We start from the raw sequence: 18,450 nt of genomic DNA, 5'->3' as shown, positions 1-18,450 counted from the left end.
CGTTGGGGAAAGGCAAACGAATAAAGATAAACGAATGTTTCAGTCTTGTGAGTACTGCAACCGCAGGAACTTGATCACCCATGAGACTTGCACAAAATATATCATGATTTTTTTTTATGTACCCCAGGGTATGTGATTTTAGATGCTGTATTCTCAGTAAATGGGAGACTGTAACCAATTTGTTTTAGTTTGGTGGTAAAATAGTCCAATTTCGTTTGGAGATGAGTTTGTCTGTTTAGTGTTGTGGTAAAAAGTCTCACGTTTGGTCCTCATGGATTAGTTTAGGTGTCATTGCAAGATGGAAAAACTAACTATATTCTGTATTTCCCTTTTTTTGAACTTGCATTAAATTCTTAGTGGTCAGTTTTGGAAAAGTAGGTAACAATACAGATGTTTTAATGTGAATTTTGGTGAACCAGTCAGTGTTATACTTGTAATATATGTAAATAAATTCTTTTTAAAAAAAAAAAAAAAAAATCACAGAAGTCTTCATTTGGCTCACAGGATACTCTAATCCTCTATTTGTGTTTGTATATAGAGCTCTAGACATAAGTAGCGAAACAGATCAATACCATAGAAATTTAATCAAAAGCTTCTCTTTTACATCATGCTCTGACATGAAAACAAAACAAAAAGGCAACCAGAAGTTCTCCGAAACCAAATTCAAGTCCTAGATCAGGCCACATTACTGGACCACTTCTTGCTCTTTAGCTTGTCTTTTAAGAGGAATGATATACAGTCCGTTCTTAGCTTCCTTTACCCTCCACCATCGGCCCAACCTAAAAAAAGAAAACAGGATACACTGAGCTCAAGAATGTCAACATGATGAAATGTGTAAATGCTGCACAAAGGACCAACTCACTTCACATTAGTGCCATCTAGTGGTAGTACAATGTTATTGCATGAAATGATGCCTTGAAGGTACATGCATTAAATATTTGATTAAATTTAAAAAGTATAAAGTAAATATAATATATTAATATTTGTATTCATTATTAATACATTAATAAGTTACCCATCTACCTTTGAGTAACCTTCAGTGACTGGTAGCTGAACTCAATCTTTTGATCAATGTCACTAATAACAAAATAAACCTCCTACATAAGATCAAACTCAACATGTTTATATATTATGTAAAGGATCTGTTTTTTAATTGCCAATACTATTGATATAATGTTGATAGTTACTGACATTTAAGCCGCGTTTCCACCGCGGGACTTTCCCCAGGAACTTTAGAGTGGCACTCGGTGTGTTTCCACCACAGGAACCAGGGTCTAAATGAAGTTTCTGGGAAAAATGTTCCTGGTAATTTCAGTGGAAATGTGGCTTTAGAGACTAATGGCTGATATAGTGTTGGTTAAGGGTTTGATCCGCGATACGTATGGACCAGGCTCCACAGTCCGGCACGCATGTGATTTAACTGCATGTTTAACCGCCATAGAGTGAAAGGTTATCATTTGCACGTGTTTTGCCTTGCTAGTTTACACATTCAATGGATTTTGAACCATTCCAAAGCTGGAAGAGGCAAAGGAGAGTTTAACGCGGTAGTCGCGCATTGTTACCTACTGCGCACAAACACACCCGAAGCGTGCGTGTGCACAGAGAGAGGCGCGTTTCAGAAAGCGTGCAAACTCCAAATTGATTGTCTCCTTGCACTTAGATGGACACATACACACAAAATTATGTTAAAATACCCATCTCGGCAAATATCCTCGAAAACACAGTCGGTTGTGTCTTAAGTGAACGCAGAGAGAGTTGAGAAGGTAATAGGATATATATCATTATTTTGGATCCGTGCGTGGGATCTTAAAGTGACCGCAGCCTATAAATACCTGCTGTCATTGTTAAACAACAAAACACAGCTTTATAAAGTTAATATTGATTAATCTTTGTTAAAGTGAACAGTGTTATTTTACATTTAATTATTACATTTCTGTACCCAAAAATGAATACTACAGTTAAACTTTTCTTTATTTGTAGCTATGTAATACTGTATTTATCTATGCTTGTAATTAGTGTATTTGTTTTTTTTATGGACTGTTCACTTGTCTTTAATAATGTTTTAACTTTATTAGTTAGGTTAGTAGTTTTTGCTGTGGTATCGGAATACTTAAAGTGAGTTTTAAATGGAAAGCAAATTTTTTTCTCTCTTGCGGATTTGAAAAATTATCCGATCCGTGACACAAAAACTGTAATATGATCCAAACTGTGAGTTTTGTGAACTGTTGAACCACTAGTGTTGATGTACAGTATACCATACAATTAAACAACCACCAATAAAATGCACACAAAATAGCTGAATTTCAATTTACTAAAGAATATTTGAAAATGCGCACTATTCGATTTTTTGCAAATGACACAAGAAATAATCATTTGTCAATCAGTGAATGCAGATAATCGCTACGCTTAAAAACAATTCACCTGTGCTCCTGTCCAACTCCCGCCACGAGAAACTTCCCAGAGTTTGAGAACTTCAGACTGTTCACAAATCCAGTCTAAACGAGAAATAATAAAAGCGTATTAACATTCATTATACAGCAGGTTACACTTACTGTAAGAGACGCACATCTGACAGGCACATAATCACTGTGTGGACACTGTGCAGTTGTGAAAAATTGTGGTATTATTAACTGATCCATTATTCATCCCCTCCAGATGAAGTGTACTGCTTTATCCGCACACACAATAGGATGGGATTCAATAGCAGACGGACTATAACCCATCTAATAGAGCTGTATGGATCTGTACTGCTCACCACAGGGATGCTGAAGAGCGGCTCCAGGCCTCTGAATCCCTGCCCACACTTCCACAGCTGCACCGCTGCATTATGAGAGCCTGGGGAGGGACAACAATGATGTTGATGGTAATCAGGTGTTTGGAGAGCAGTCTCGTATGGAAATACAGAAGGCGGAGAGCTTTGTGAACAAGGTCAAAGTGGAACGAGGACAGATTATGATGGTAATATTGCACTTGAGGGTAATCGTGTGTTTGTGTGCGTGTATGTGACAAAAGAGCAAATGAGAGTTGGTGGGCGGCTGTGGATTTAAGTGCACTGGGTTTGTTGCCTGTGTGTGCCTGTGTGTGCCTGTGTGTGCGTGTGTGTGCGTGTGCGTGTGTGTGTACCTGATGCCACGGTGTCAGAGTTGTGCAGCGCCGCCACAGACGACACCCAGTTGGGCTGCTCCAGACCCCCGTTGCCATGGCTACCGTGGGCTTTCTTCACTGTGCTCACCGGCTTCTTCTTATTAACTGTCCAAATAGAAATAGCGCTGAAAAAAAAAAAAAAAAAAACAGCAGGGTGACATTTCATCATTTATGCATTAAAGCATGGATTTACAAATATTTTTGACAACCGAAATCTTTTGACCTAAAAAATATTTACTTAAAGCACCCCCGAGATTTTAAGTTAATATTTCAGTAATATAACAACACCACATTTCATGTGTTAATTCGTTCTATAGATTTTTATCATCCCAGAATAATTTAATTGCTTTTTAAGTTTTAGTATTATTTATTTACTATTGAGTATTTATTCATATTACATAATTATATATATATATATATATATATATATATTTATATATATATACATATATATATATATATATATATATATATATATATATTTATTTATATATTTGAAGTTTAAGTTCTCATAATTTCATTATGTGCTTTTGTCATTTTCATTAGATTTTTAATATAGATTTCTATTTAGCTTTATTTTTATTTCAGTTTTAGTCATTTTAGCACTTGCCAAGGCAATATTTTCCAAGTTTCATCAAATATTTATTTCTTTAAATATTTGCTATTTAAAAGGAACACTCCACTTTTTTTGAAAATAGACTCATTATCCAACTCCCTAGAGTTAAACAGTTGAGTTTTACCGTTTTCGAATCCATTCAGCCGATCTCCGGTTCTACCACTTTTAGCATAGCTTAGCATAGTTCATTGAATCTGATTAGACCTTTAGCATCGCGCTTAAAAATCACCAAAGAGTTTTGATATTTTTCCTATTTAAAACTTGACTCTTCTGTAGTTAAATCGTGTACTAAGACCGACAGAAAATGAAAAGTTGCGATCTTCTAGGCTGATATGGCTAGGAACTATACTCTCATTCAGGCGTAATAATCAAGGAACTTTGCTGCCGTATCATGGCTGCAGCAGGCGCAATGATATTACGCAGCGTCTCTCACAAACGTCTCCATGGTTGCAAGGCACGTTCCCTGTGCAAGCAGGGGCTCACGGGCGCTGCGTAATATCATTGCACTGCTGCAGCCATGGAACGGCAGCAAAGTTCCTTGATTATTACGCCGGAATGAGAGTATAGTTCCTAGCCATATCAGCCTAGAAAATCACAACTTTTCATTTTCTGTCGGTCTTAGTACATGATTTAACTACAGAAGAGTCAAGTTTTAAATAGGAAAAATATAAAAACTCTTTGGTGATTTTTAAGCGCGATGCTAACGGTCTAATCAGATTCAATGAACTATGCTAAGCTATGCTAAAAGTGGTACCGCCAGAACCGGAGATTGGCTGAATGGATTCAAAAACGGTAAATCTCAACTGTTTAACTCTAGGGGAGTTGGAAAATTAGCCTATTTTCCCAAAAAAGTGGAGTGTTCCTTTAAGCTGCTGATTCTGAGCCAAAATTAAAAATGTATCTCCCCTAATGCTTTCAAGTTACAACCAAACTTGGGTCAGACCTTCAGGTGTTCAGACTATCATGGGAAAACATGCATGCGCAAACGTTTTCAAAAGTTCTGAGTTTCCCCAAAACATTGTTGTTGCATAAATGAATGGCCAAAATGCATAAAAAGTCATATAAACACCCCTTTAGTTTTAACAATAATAACACTGGTTAATGATAGTGTAGCATAATGTAATAATGCTTACTATTAATGAAAGTCTCTCTTTAAAAAAAAAATCTAGCCCTAGGAAAAACTGAAAGAAAGTCTTACCCATCATCTCCACCTGTGACCATATGTTCTTCATTAATAAGCTGGACACAATCAATGGAGCCCCTTCAGACAAACAGAAGACAAGGACAAAAACATCATTAGATACAGGAAGATGAAAATAATTCATCCTTGAATATGACAAAAGAAGTCTCAACTCTTGACTGCTTTAATATGGGAAGTTTTGAAGTCATAACGTAAGAAAAGTACGTCTCAGTGTCAAACTCACTCGTGTCCGTGAAAGACGAGCTGTGATTCTTCTGCAATTTTCCACACTCGGACTGTTCTGTCTCGTCCTCCTGTGGTCACGCATCTCTCTCTGCTCAAACAGTCCAACCCAGTGATCATGTCCTGATGGCCGAACCTGACGAATGTGAATAACGAGTGAGTACGGTTCTCTTGTTTATTATAACACCCACATCAGCTGGTGTACCTACAGGGTTTCTACATAAGCGTTCTCGTCCACACTCCACACTTTTATTGAGCGGTCATGTGATGCACTATAGAGGGTATGAGTCCCTCGTCTAAAGGCCAAACCCTGTGGAGGAAGCAGTGAAACAGAAGCGTTGATAAATTCAGTCACATGAGTACAAACAGCAAGTAAATGAAATGAAGCCAGGAATTTCCTATCATCTAAAGCAGGGTTGTCCAATCCTGCTCCTGGAGGGCCAACGTCCTGCAGAGTTCAGCTCCAACACAGTGAGCCTGAATTAGCTGGTTCAGGTGTGTTTACTTGGGGTTGAAGCTGAACTCTGCAGAAGAGTGGCCCTGTAGGAGCAGCTTTGGGAACCCCTGATCTAAAGTCATGAGGATTCATTAAAATGCGTGTATCCATAAAAGATCTTGTACTCACCGATACAGCGCCTCTGTGTCCTGTAAACTTGTACAGATGTTTACATGTCACAGGATCCCAGATCATGATGAGTTTATTTATGTCCCCACTAGCCTAGAAAATAAAGAAAAACATACCCATTAAATTGCATCCAACTTTGTGTTTTCAATCAATTGACAAAAAAACTCTGAGATCAAAAAAAAAAGCACCAAAATAACAGTAAAATCACTCTGAAACAATGCAATTCACAAACATGAGATGGGTAGATAGAAATAAAATGGAAATCTTTTGTAACATTATAAATGTTTCTCCACTTTTGATCAATTTAATGCATCCTTGCTGAATAAAAGTATTAAAAGGTGCCGCAGAACGTCTTTTTAAAAGATGTAATATAAGTCTAAGGTGAAGTTTCAGCTCAAAATGCCATATAGATTTTTTTTTTTATTCATTTTTTTTAACTGCCTATTTTGGGGCATCATTAAATATGCGCCGATTCAGGCTGCGGCCCCTTTAAATTCTCGTGCTCCCCGCCCCCGGAGCTCGCGACTGCCTTAACCAGCATAAACAAAGTTCACACAGCTTAATATAACCCTCAAAATGGATCTTTACAAAGTGTTCGTCATGCAGCATGTCTAATCGCACAAGTATGGTATTTATTTGGATGTTTACATTTGATTCTAAATGAGTTTGAGGCTGTGCTCCGTGGCTAAAGCTAACATTACACACTGTTGGAGAGATTTATAAAGAATGAAGTTGTGTTTATGAATTATACAGACTGCAAGTGTTTAATAATGAAAATAGCGACGGCTCTCTTGTCTACGTGAATACAGTAAGAAACGATGGTAACTTTAACCACATTTAACAGTACATTAGCAACATGCTAACAAAACATTTAGAACGACAATTTACAAATATCACTAAAAATATCATGTAATCATGAATCATGTCAGTTATTATTGCTCCATCTGCCATTTTTCACTATTGTTCTTGCTTGCTTACCTAGTCTGATGATTCAGCTGTGCACATCCAGACGTTACTGCCCTTGTCTAATGCCTTGAACATGAGCTGGCATATGCAAATATTGGAGTCATACATATTAATGATCTTTATGTTGAGATTCGCCTGTTCTTCTGAGGTTTTTAAACAAATGAGATATTCAATTTTTAATTCTAGGGCACCTTTAATTTCTTTAAATAATAATAATAATAATAATAATAATAATAAACATACTGACCCAAAACTTTTGAACAGTAGTGTATACATATACACAGATACATATATACACATATTTTCTTCAAAGTCCAAAACATTTACTGAACTTATTGAAAATATTACTGAATTTAAAATAATTGTTATTTTGGGGATGAATATAGTCAAACCAAAATTTATTCAGACACCTTGAACATTTTCATTAATACACTTTATTCACTATAGTTTAAAAAAATGGTAATAAAATGACAAGATCTCAGAGTTAAACTGTGTCAGAAAAAAATAACCTTAATTATGTCAGATAACACTTAAGCAAAACATGGTCAAAGTGTCTGAATAATTTTTGGTCCCAAATTTATCATCAATTTTACCACTGTATGAAGAATTTTTGGGTATAATATGTCACAGTTTACTTTATTTTGCTATCCTCACTTACATAAATGAACTATAGTGTCCTGCACCCACTAGTAAAAATATATCAAAAATGATATCTAGTGTCTGCATAATAATGTTTGGTTTGACTCTATTAGCACATGGCAACAAAAATAAAGCCAGTTTAATTCTAAGGCTCAAATTGTGTGCAAAAAAACCTTGGGTTAAGGAAAAATGACCAACAATAGCTGCTCTCACCAGGTATTTCCCATCAGATGATATGGCCATACTCAGAACGTGAGCGGTGTGTCCCACGTGACGCTCCTCTGTTCCCTTCCGTCCTCCTGCCATCTTGTGCACCTTCTTTCCACTCTCCACCTCCCCTGCAGATCATATACATCATTCATTCAGACGACACAAGCTTAAAACGTCTACTCAATCTAAAACGTAGAGCATTAAAGCAGAGCGCAGTGGACGAGTCAGACTCACATTTGATGATTGAGCAGTCTTTGCTTGCAGAGAAGATGTATTTCTCATCTGGGGTGATGACGAGACATGTGACAGATAATTTGTGTCCTCTCAACAACCTGATCTCCTCTGGGTCTGGAGCTATGAGCTGGAGGACACATCAGGGTGATGTCATTAACAGGAAGTAACAATGGCAAATAAAGATATAGTATCTGCACAGCAGCTAATGAAAAATGTCACTCACATCTTTGGCTATGAGTCTTTGCAGTTTGCCTTTCTGTTCCAGCTGTGGAGGATGAATAAAAACAAGTGATTAGAGGAGAACAGGGAGAATTATAACACTCAAATGTTACATTAGTAATCAATTTATGCACAATACACTCACTGTAGCCATATACAACATCCTCCAAAATAACAGTTTTAGTAAAAATCAACAGATTAAGTGATTAATAATTAATAATTTTTATTTTATGTCATTTTTTTCTTTTATTTACAATGAATGAATCCAACCATACATCCTTTTAAACCATTCTCAATGTTTTGAGTAGTGTTGTCAAACGATTAATCGCATACAAAATAAAAGTTTGAGTTTGCCTAATATATGTGGGTGTACTGTGTATATATTTATTATGTATATATAAATACATTCATTCATGTATATAACTGAGACTAGTTACAAGTATATGTATATTTATTTATATAATTTATTATATGAATAAAAATATTTTGTACATAAATTACATTTCTCTTAAATATATACATTAATTTTTGTGTATTTATATATACATATTAATTTCACAGTACTCACACATATATTATGCAAACTCAAACTTTTATTTTGTATGCGATTAATCATTTGACAGCCCTAGTTTTGAGTCTGATTTAGTAGCAATATTACAAAAAAAGTAGGGCTGCAACGATTAATCGTTTGAAAAAAAAAAAGTCTGTGTTTACGTAATATATATGTGTGTGTTCTGTGTATGATAATTATGTATATATATATATATATATATATATATATATAAATACACACACATTCATGTATATATTTAAGAAAAATTTTATATTTATATATAAAATATTTGCTTATATGTAATATAAAATATATATAAATATATATATTTATAATACATGCATATATTTCTAAACTTTATACCTGTATGTGTTTGTATTTATATATAGATAATTATTATACACAGAACACATACATATATTACGTAAACACAGACTTTTATTTTGCAAACGATTATTCACGATTAATCGTTGCAACCCTAAAAAAAAAAAGTTCATTTCTTTAAGACAATAAAAGCATGAATAAGCAGAACACACACATATATATTACGTAAACACAGACTTTTTTTTTCAAACGATTAATCGTTGCAGCCCTACTTTTTTTGTAATATTGCTACTAATTTGCATCTGCTAAACCATGGTGTATTTATGAAATGCTAATAATTAATTAAATCATAGAAATGTAAAATTAAAAACAATATGAAATATTTTATTTATTTACCTGCATGTCATTAAAGAAACATGAGAAAGTGAATAAGTTGTTAAATTACTGAAATATTAACCTAAAATCTCAGGGGGAATTTAAATAAACATTTTAGTCTGGAAGTTTGGGAATCAAATTTGGGAAAGGTTTTGCAAATGTTCATAACTTAGTTGTGTGTTTTTACATGTAGTATTAAAGGGTTAGTTCACCCAAAAATGAAAATTCAGTCATTTATTACTCACCCTCATGTCGTTCCAAACCCGTGAGACTATCATTCATCTTCAGAACACAAATAAAGAACTTTTTGATGAAAATTGAGAACTTCCCTCAATTGACAACCTTCTTAACTAGATTAATATTTTATAAATAGTGGTAAATTATGTTTTTATGCACAAACAAAGCACTCACGTCACTTCATAAAACTGAGGTTAAACCACTGGAGTCACTTGGATTACTTTAATGATGTCTTTATTACCTTTCTGGGGCTTGAAAATGGTAGTTGCTGTCTATGGAGGGACAAAAAGCTCTCAGATTTCATCAAAAATATCTTAATTTGTGTTCTGAAGATGAAAAAAGGTCTCACAGGTTTCGAAAGACATGAGGGCGAGTAATTAATGACAGAATTCTCATTTTTGGGTGAACTAACCCTCTTTGTTTTACATGATGTTACAATACTTAATATAATCATTTACATCAGAGCAATTTCATTTATCAAATAAAAGCATTTCGATTCAATTGTACTATATTATTAAGTTAATCTGCATCTTATGTTACAAATGTAACTGACAAGTAATGCTGTTAAAAATATGAGGTAACATTTCAAAGGTTTATGCTAAACATTTCCTGAATAAATGAGCAAAAAGTGTGACATCACACTGTCTACCACACTCAAAAAGCAAATGAGAAGTTTTTGATGAAAGCCAGTGGATTTACCAGATCCTCCTGCAGTCTTCCAGCTATGAGATCCGCTTCAAATGATTCTTCCTCAGCTTTCTTGTCCTCTGCCAATGACAGTACAGATAACACAGGTTCAGAACACTGTGGGAATGCTTCATTCTGTTATGAATGATGATGATGAGGATGATGATGGTGATGGTCTTACAAACCTTCCTCTCTCAGCTGCTCCAGGTAAAGTTTGGCCAATCGAAGTTTCTTATCTTGCGGCGTCTCATCGATCTCATAGTCTTCCTCGTCCTGTTTTCTTCTGCTTGGATCAGCTCTGCAGAAGAAAGGCATAGGTGATCTTATTCTCTTAAACATAACAACATGACATCAACGTTCATCCACCACAACACACTGCATTACCTCTCATCTTCTGAGTCACTGGAGATTTCTTCATCCACTCGTTTATTGAACTTTTTTGATCTCCCTTTGCCATCATCTGCATTACTCTAACGTGGAGATAAATATGGCAATATTTTGTACAACATCAAAGAAGAAAAAAGCATCAAATAACATGAACGCTGAAAGGATAAATACAAATTCATTTCTCATTGCAAAAACGTACCTTTCTTTTTAAATCTCCTTTGTTGTGAGCTGCAGAGATTACCTTTTTCTTTATAAAGAAGGATGACATGATGACGTTTAAAACTACTTGTTTTTACCAAGTAATTTAGGATTGCCTGAGTTTATTTAGCGCTACTTGGCTGCCACACACATGGCCACAAACACATGCTTCCTGGAGTTCTTCTTCTCGGGTCGTTTAAGTGTGTGTGTTTGCGCTACAGCGCAGCTTAATGGAAAGACGATACATTACAGCGACCACTTCAAATGAGCTGCTGTGTGACTGTTTATAACGGCACAGCAGTTTGACTGAAACTGATATATACTGAATAATAATAATAATAATAATACATAAAATAATACACACATGCAATTAAACCGCGTAACTGCTGCTACTACTACTACTACATCTAATTATACTCATAATAATCAGGGCCAGGGTTGCCAGGTTTTCACAACATAACCCACCCAATTGCTACTCAAAACTAGCCCAGTCGTGTTTCCGTGGGGTCCCACAGTAAAAATCGCAGTCTGGGGAGTAAAATCTGCGTTGTTGTCAGGGCTCCTAGAGTAAAAGTTGCATTCCAGGGGCTAAATATCATGTTAGAGACCGTTTTCAAAAACTTGCATTGTGAAACCCGTTTTCAAAAGTTTGCATTTTCAGACCACCAAAACGCCATTGTCGTGTAAATAAATGGTCAAAATGCATAAAAAGTTTTCTGATTTTAGTTGAAAACAGTGTTGTGTAAACAGCCCCTTAAAGGGTTAATTCACCCAAAAATGAAATTAATTACTCACCTTCATGTCGTTCCACACCTGTATGACATCTTTGCTCATCTTTGGAACACAAATTATGATATTTTGGATAAAATCTGATTGCTCAGAGAGGCCTCTATTGCCAGCAAGATAATTTACACTTTCAAACACCCAGAAAGCTACTAAAGATGTATTTAAAACAGTTCATGTGACTACAGTGGTTCAATCTTAATGTTATGAAGTGACAAGAATTTGTTTTGTGCGCCAAAAAACAAAATAACGATATAAATATCTAGTTATGGGTGATTTCAAAACACTGCTTCATGAAGCTTTATGAATCTTTTGTTTCGAATCAGTGGTTTGGGGCGTGTATCAAACTGCCAAAGTCATGCCCCCCAGTGGTGAACCATTGAAATTTCAAATCACTCATTACATAACAAAGCCTCGTTTACTGAAATCACGTGACTTTGGCAGTTTGATACATGCTCCGAACCACTGATTCAAAACAAAAGATTCAAAGCTTCATGCAGCTGTGTTTTGAAACCATCCATAGATATTTTTGAATAAAGTTGTTATTTTTATGCATTGCAGCATTACACTTTTGATTGCCACCATTGTTGAGAATCATGTGCTGAATCTTGATGTCTTTGTGTGTCATCATTTTTAGAGATCTGAATAAGGGTAGGTTTCAGTGTCAGTTGGTTTTGTTCCACTGCGAGATTTAAATGAGGGTCAGTTTTCATTGTCAGTCAAATTTTAATTTGTTCAGTTATGAGAACTCAATATGATATGTTTTGTTCTTTTATGAGATTTCAATGACAGTCTGTTTTGCTGTGTTACGAGATCTCAATAATGGTAGGTTTTCAGTGTCAGTCGGTTTTGTTCTGTTATGAGATTCCAAATACGGGCAGTTTTGTTCCGTTACAAAACATCAATGTTGGTCGGTTTTATTCGATTATGAGATTTCAGTGTTGGCTGGTTTTGTTGTTCATTTACGAGATTTCAAAGACTGTTTTTTCTTTAGGAGATCTCAGTGACAGTACGTTTTCAGTGTCAGTCGGTTTGGTTCTGTTCTGAGATTTCAAAGACGGTCAGTTTTGTTCCTTTATTCTTTTACGAGATTTCAAAGACAGTTTATTTCTTTACGAAATCTCAATGACGGTGGGTTTCAGTGTCAGTCGGTTTTGTTCTTTTACGAAATTTCAAAGACAGTTTTGTTCCATTACGAGATTTCAATGATGGTCGGTTTTCATTGTTAGTCAGTCAAATTTTCATTTGTTTTGTTACGAGAACTCAATACAATATGTTTTGTTCTTTTACGAACTTTCAGTGATGGTCGGTTTTATTCGATTATGAGATTTCAGTGTTGGCCGGTTTTGTTCCTTTGTTCCGTTACAAAATTTCAATGACCGTCGATTTTCATTGTTAGTTAGTCAAATTTTCATTTGTTCAGTTACGAGAACTCAATATATGTTTTGTCCTTTTACAAGAATTCAAAGACAGTCAGTTTTGTTTCGTTATGAGATTTCAATGACAGACAGTTTTGCTGGGTTACGAGATCTCAATAATGGTAGGTTTTCAGTGTCAGTCGGTTTTGTTCTGTTATGAGATTTCAAAGACAGTCGGTTTTGTTTCATTACAAGATTTCAATGATGCTTGGTTTTGTTCCGTTACAAGATTCCAATGATGTCTGCTTTATTCAGTCATGAGATTTCAGTGATGGCCGGTTTTGTTCAGTTACGAGATCACAATAATATAGTTAGTTTTGTACTTTTACAAGATTTCAAAGACGGTCGGTTTTGTTCCTTTGTTCTTTTAGGGGATTTCAAAGACAGTCGGTTTTGTTTCGTCACAAGCTTTCAATGATGGTCGGTTTTGTTCCATTATGTGAATTTGATGATGGCCAGTTTCGTTTGAGAATTTGATGATGGTCGGTTTTGTTCCATTACAAGATTTCAATGACGGTCAGTTTTATTTAATTATGAGAAACTGCATGGTATGTGATGTAATGTAGGGATTAGTTTTGCCTCAGGGTTACACCCCTTATTTTCTGGGGTTTATTTTAACCCTTTATTCAGTACAGTTTATGTCGACTGTACTGGGGCATTCGGCAGTATGTGATGTGCTGTATGCACTATTTTACACCAGAGTTACACCCCTTATTTTCTGGGGTTTATGTTAACCCTTTATATAGTACAGCTTATTATAACTGTACTGGGGCATTAGAACCCACTCAGACCACAGGTTGATCAGACCTGCTAGCCTCTCTAACACCTCTTCCCACAGCTACCTAGTCTACCAGAAGGTCTCCCATCCAGATATAAACCAGACTCAACCCTGTTTAGCTTCAGTGGGTGTGCGGGTGAAAACTTCATGTTGACTGCTGCAGGGCTTCTCAAACTTTTCTCCAACCATAGACCCTCTTAGGTAGAAATGTACATCTCAACAATAGTGACAATCAAACGTGTCATGCCGCAATGCATGCTGGGAACAACAGTACAAAACCCCCAGCATGCATCACAGCATGAGTAAATTATGCAGCTGAATTGTCCTATTATTTTATTTAATTCTAACTATTTGCTTTTATTTTTGCTGTGGTTTTTGTTCTATATTTTTGAAATGCATTGTGGTCTCATGTTGCAGTAAAGCAGGGATTGTAATTTAAATGTATTAATGGCACTACACAATTACTACATTCAAATGACATCAGTGATTCAGGCTATTACACAGTGATTATAAAATCATCATCTGATCTCGTTTCAGCTTTTTTGCTACTGCAAATGTGTTTGACAAACAAGAGAAGCCAAACATTATAAGAGTTAAGAGCCCAACTAATGGAACACCAATCACCATTATGGTGACTTCAAATGAAACAAACATGAGCGTTAAACTTCTGTTAATTCTCAATAAAAACTTCTGTAGATGAATGACAAAAATAAAGTCAATCTATTTAGTAATATGTGAAACTGTAATGCTGTTTGTGGAGATGTTTAATCCTCTTTTGCTGAGATCTGGAGAGTTTTAATGTGTTCTTTTATCTTCAGTTGATTTCATCTAAGGCTGTGGGTGAAGTTAGGCCCCGCCCCAGCCCACCCACCATTGTCCACACCCCCCTCCCGATTTTTTTTTTTTACAGTTCAAACTCTGATAATAATATATATATTTATAAATAAAATATATATAATCATACGCAATACAAACACATGACTACTGCATATAATATATTATAAATAAATGAATTCCACACACAAACATATACACTAAAAATGTATAATTAATTATTAATACTAATATTAATATAAATACATAAAATAAAATAGACATATGCGAACATATACAATTAAATCACAAGCATACTAATAATTATAAAATAAAATAATATATACACATACAAACATGCAATACAAATGTATAATTTCTACTAATAATAATATTTTATATATATTATTTATATTATATATTATAAATAAAATAGATATATATTAAAAACGTATAATAATAATAATAAATAATAAATAATTATTATTATTATAAATAATAATAATAATAAATATTATTATTTAGTTTTGTAAAGATACGTTAATGCGTTCGTAAAATACAGCATTTTAGCACAAAATTCAAAATGGCCGACGGCCAAAATGGCCGAATTGGGAAAATTGGATATCATTCGACTCGGCATGATTCCCCGAATCCAACGAGACCAAATTTATGATTTTTGGACAAACCCATCAGAAGTTATAAGCAAAAATACCCATTTTTCATATCTCCGCACCAGTAGGTGGCGCTGCGCCGAAACACTGCATGGTACCTCAGGTCATGCTTGTGATGACATGTACCAAGTTTGGTCTGAATACGATAAAGCGTTGCGGAGATACAGCCTTACTTCTGTTTTCGCAAGCACTACGTACAATTCGTTCGTTAGTTTTTCGAAAACGGTTTGAGGAATCAACTTGAATTCCATAACTTTTTGTCAGCATGGTCTGAAGATGATCTGATTCAATTTTCATGAAAATCGGAGTAACGGCCTAGGAGGAGTTCGAAAAAGTAAGTTTTTCAGAAAATTCAAAATGGCGGAAAAATTCCATGACGGGATTCGTCTTGAGCCAAGGAATAAGAGGAAAAAAGAATTGTGTTTCTAGCCCTTATGGTTCAAAAGTTATTAACATAAACATAAGTGCAACTTTGGACAGCTGGTGGCGCTAGAGGGATTGAGTTAGAGACTCCAAATTTGCTATGGACAAAGGTCAGACTGTCCTCTGACTGTGTGCCAAATTTCACAACTTTCCCGCCAGCGGTTCTATGGGCTGCCATAGACTTCAAGAGCGGAAGAAGAAGAAGAATAATAAATATAGCTGCAAGCAGCAATTACGGGGCCAAGCACAAAAACGGCACAAGAAGCAAGCCAACACGACTGGGAGCATCAGGCTAACTGCAGCAGTGAACAATTAAAGACCTATTAAGATCATTTTATGTGAAAGAGCTGAAAAATGATCAAAAATGAGGATTTACTGCTTCATCACTTTCGACCAATAGGTGGCGCTGTGTCCAAATTGTTGTGGTATGGTCAGAGTGAGGTGACAATGACACTTGCAAAGTTCGGTGTCAATATGTCAAAGCACTGAAGATTTATACAAAAACGGTTTGACATATCGACTTGAAATCCATAACTTTTTGTCGGCATCGTCTGAAGATGACACGGTTCAATTTTGGTGAAAATCGGAGCAACGGTCTAGGAGGAGTTCGAAAAAGTAGGTTTTTAAAGAAAAACAATATGGGGGAAAGGAAGTTTAGCTGACTATGGCAAATTTGATATCTATGTTCTCAGCATGACCCAAATAATCTACTGAGACCAGTTTCATTTCAATTGGTGAATGCAGTCAAAAGTTATTAACATTTTTGTACATTTTGTTATAACTTTTGGCCACAAGGTGGTGCTGGTCTGAAACTTCTCAAGCACTTTCAGGGCATTGTCCTGATGACCCATACCGAGTTTCGTAACTTGATACACAAATGCATTCACAAAATACAGCATTTTAGCACAAATTTCAAAATGGCCGAAGAACAAAATGGCCCATATGAGAAAATTGGATATCATTCGACTCGGCATGATGCCTCGAATCTAAAGAGACCAAATTTATGAATTTTTGTCAAACCCATTAGAAGTTAAAAGCAAAAATAGCCATTTTTCATATCTCCACTCCAGTAGGTGGCACTGCGCCGAAACACTGCATGATGCCTCAGGTCATGCTTGTGATGACATGTACCAAGTTTGGTCTAAATATGATAAAGCAGTGCAGAGATACAGCTTCAGGAGTGGGTTTTGCATCATGACTCAAATTCGTTGCTCCAGTATATGAAAACGATTTGACGTATCGACTTGAAATCCATAACTTTTTGTCAGCATGGTCTGACGATGATACGGTTCAATTTTGGTGACAATCGGAGCAACGGTCTAGGAGGAGTTCGAAAAAGTAGGTTTTTAAAGAAAAACAATATGGCGGACAGGACGTTCAGCTGACTATGGAAAATTTGATATCTATGTTCTCAGCATGACCCAAGGAATCCACTGTGACCAGTGACATTACAATAGGTGAATACAGTCAAAGGTTATTAGCATTTTTGTAACATTTTGTTTTAACTTTTGACCACAAGATGGCGCTGTGCCGAAACTTCTCAGTCTCCTTCAGGGCATTGTGCTGATGACCCATACCAAGTTTTGTAAAGATACGTTAATGCGTTCGTAAAATACAGCATTTTAGCACAAAATTCAAAATGGCCGACGGCCAAAATGGCCGAATTGGGAAAATTGGATATCATTCGACTCGGCATGATTCCCCGAATCCAACGAGACCAAATTTATGATTTTTGGACAAACCCATCAGAAGTTATAAGCAAAAATACCCATTTTTCATATCTCCGCACCAGTAGGTGGCGCTGCGCTGAAACACTGCATGGTACCTCAGGTCATGCTTGTGATGACATGTACCAAGTTTGGTCTGAATACGATAAAGCGTTGCGGAGATACAGCCTTACTTCTGTTTTCGCAAGCACTACGTACAATTCGTTCGTTAGTTTTTCGAAAACGGTTTGAGGAATCAACTTGAATTCCATAACTTTTTGTCAGCATGGTCTGAAGATGATCTGATTCAATTTTCATGAAAATCGGAGTAACGGCCTAGGAGGAGTTCGAAAAAGTAAGTTTTTCAGAAAATTCAAAATGGCGGAAAAATTTTCATGACGGAAAATGACGTCATATGGTGCGTTCGATTCGTCTTGAGCCAAGGAATAAGAGGAAAAAAGAATTGTGTTTCTAGCCCTTATGGTTCAAAAGTTATTAACATAAACATAAGTGCAACTTTGGACAGCTGGTGGCGCTAGAGGGATTGAGTTAGAGACTCCAAATTTGCTATGGACAAAGGTCAGACTGTCCTCTGACTGTGTGCCAAATTTCACAACTTTCCCGCCAGCGGTTCTATGGGCTGCCATAGACTTCAAGAGCGGAAGAAGAAGAAGAAGAAATATAGCTGCAAGCAGCAATTACGGGGCCAAGCACAAAAACGGCACAAGAAGCCAGCCAACTATGGAGGACCAAACCTGCAGAAATTAAAAATGAATAAATGAATAAATAAATGAATGAATAAATAAATATATAGATGAATAAATAGATAAATAGGTAAATAAATGTGATAATAGGAAAATAAATTAATGAATGACAAAAAAATAAATAAAAATCATTTTTAATAAAATTCATTTTTTTAATTTTTCCCCCTTAATTTATTATTTTCTGCGTTTATACATTTTTAAAACTTTTTTAAATTTATTTTTATATTTATATATTATTTTTACATTTATTTTTACAT

General features: G+C 35.5%; 1 protein-coding gene across 2 annotated transcripts; it reads right to left on the bottom strand.

Annotated features, from left to right (window-relative positions):
• Nucleotides 1–543: 543 nt before the first annotated feature.
• rrp9 (ribosomal RNA processing 9, U3 small nucleolar RNA binding protein) lies at nucleotides 544–11,044 on the bottom strand. Of its 2 annotated transcripts, XR_010895328.1 has the most exons (16): nucleotides 10,839–11,044; nucleotides 10,637–10,722; nucleotides 10,438–10,550; nucleotides 10,265–10,332; nucleotides 8,081–8,122; nucleotides 7,858–7,984; nucleotides 7,627–7,751; nucleotides 5,809–5,901; nucleotides 5,393–5,493; nucleotides 5,185–5,319; nucleotides 4,959–5,021; nucleotides 3,124–3,269; nucleotides 2,756–2,835; nucleotides 2,422–2,495; nucleotides 1,192–1,287; nucleotides 647–779 (listed from the first exon to the last, which is right to left on the bottom strand). XR_010895328.1 is itself a non-coding variant. In XM_067387897.1 (15 exons), the coding sequence occupies exons 1-15, from the start codon at nucleotides 10,905–10,907 to the stop codon at nucleotides 686–688; spliced, it is 1,416 nt and encodes a 471-aa protein (XP_067243998.1). In that variant the 5' UTR covers nucleotides 10,908–10,922; the 3' UTR covers nucleotides 544–685. The 2 variants fall into 2 exon arrangements, 1 of the variants encoding a protein (XP_067243998.1); XM_067387897.1 differs by lacking the exon at nucleotides 1,192–1,287 and having other exon boundaries at nucleotides 544–779; nucleotides 10,839–10,922.
• Nucleotides 11,045–18,450: the final 7,406 nt, after the last annotated feature.

This window comes from Chanodichthys erythropterus, chromosome 6, assembly GCF_024489055.1.
Source record: "Chanodichthys erythropterus isolate Z2021 chromosome 6, ASM2448905v1, whole genome shotgun sequence".
NCBI lineage: Eukaryota > Metazoa > Chordata > Actinopteri > Cypriniformes > Xenocyprididae > Chanodichthys > Chanodichthys erythropterus.
This window is presented reverse-complemented; position numbering and strand designations above follow the sequence as displayed.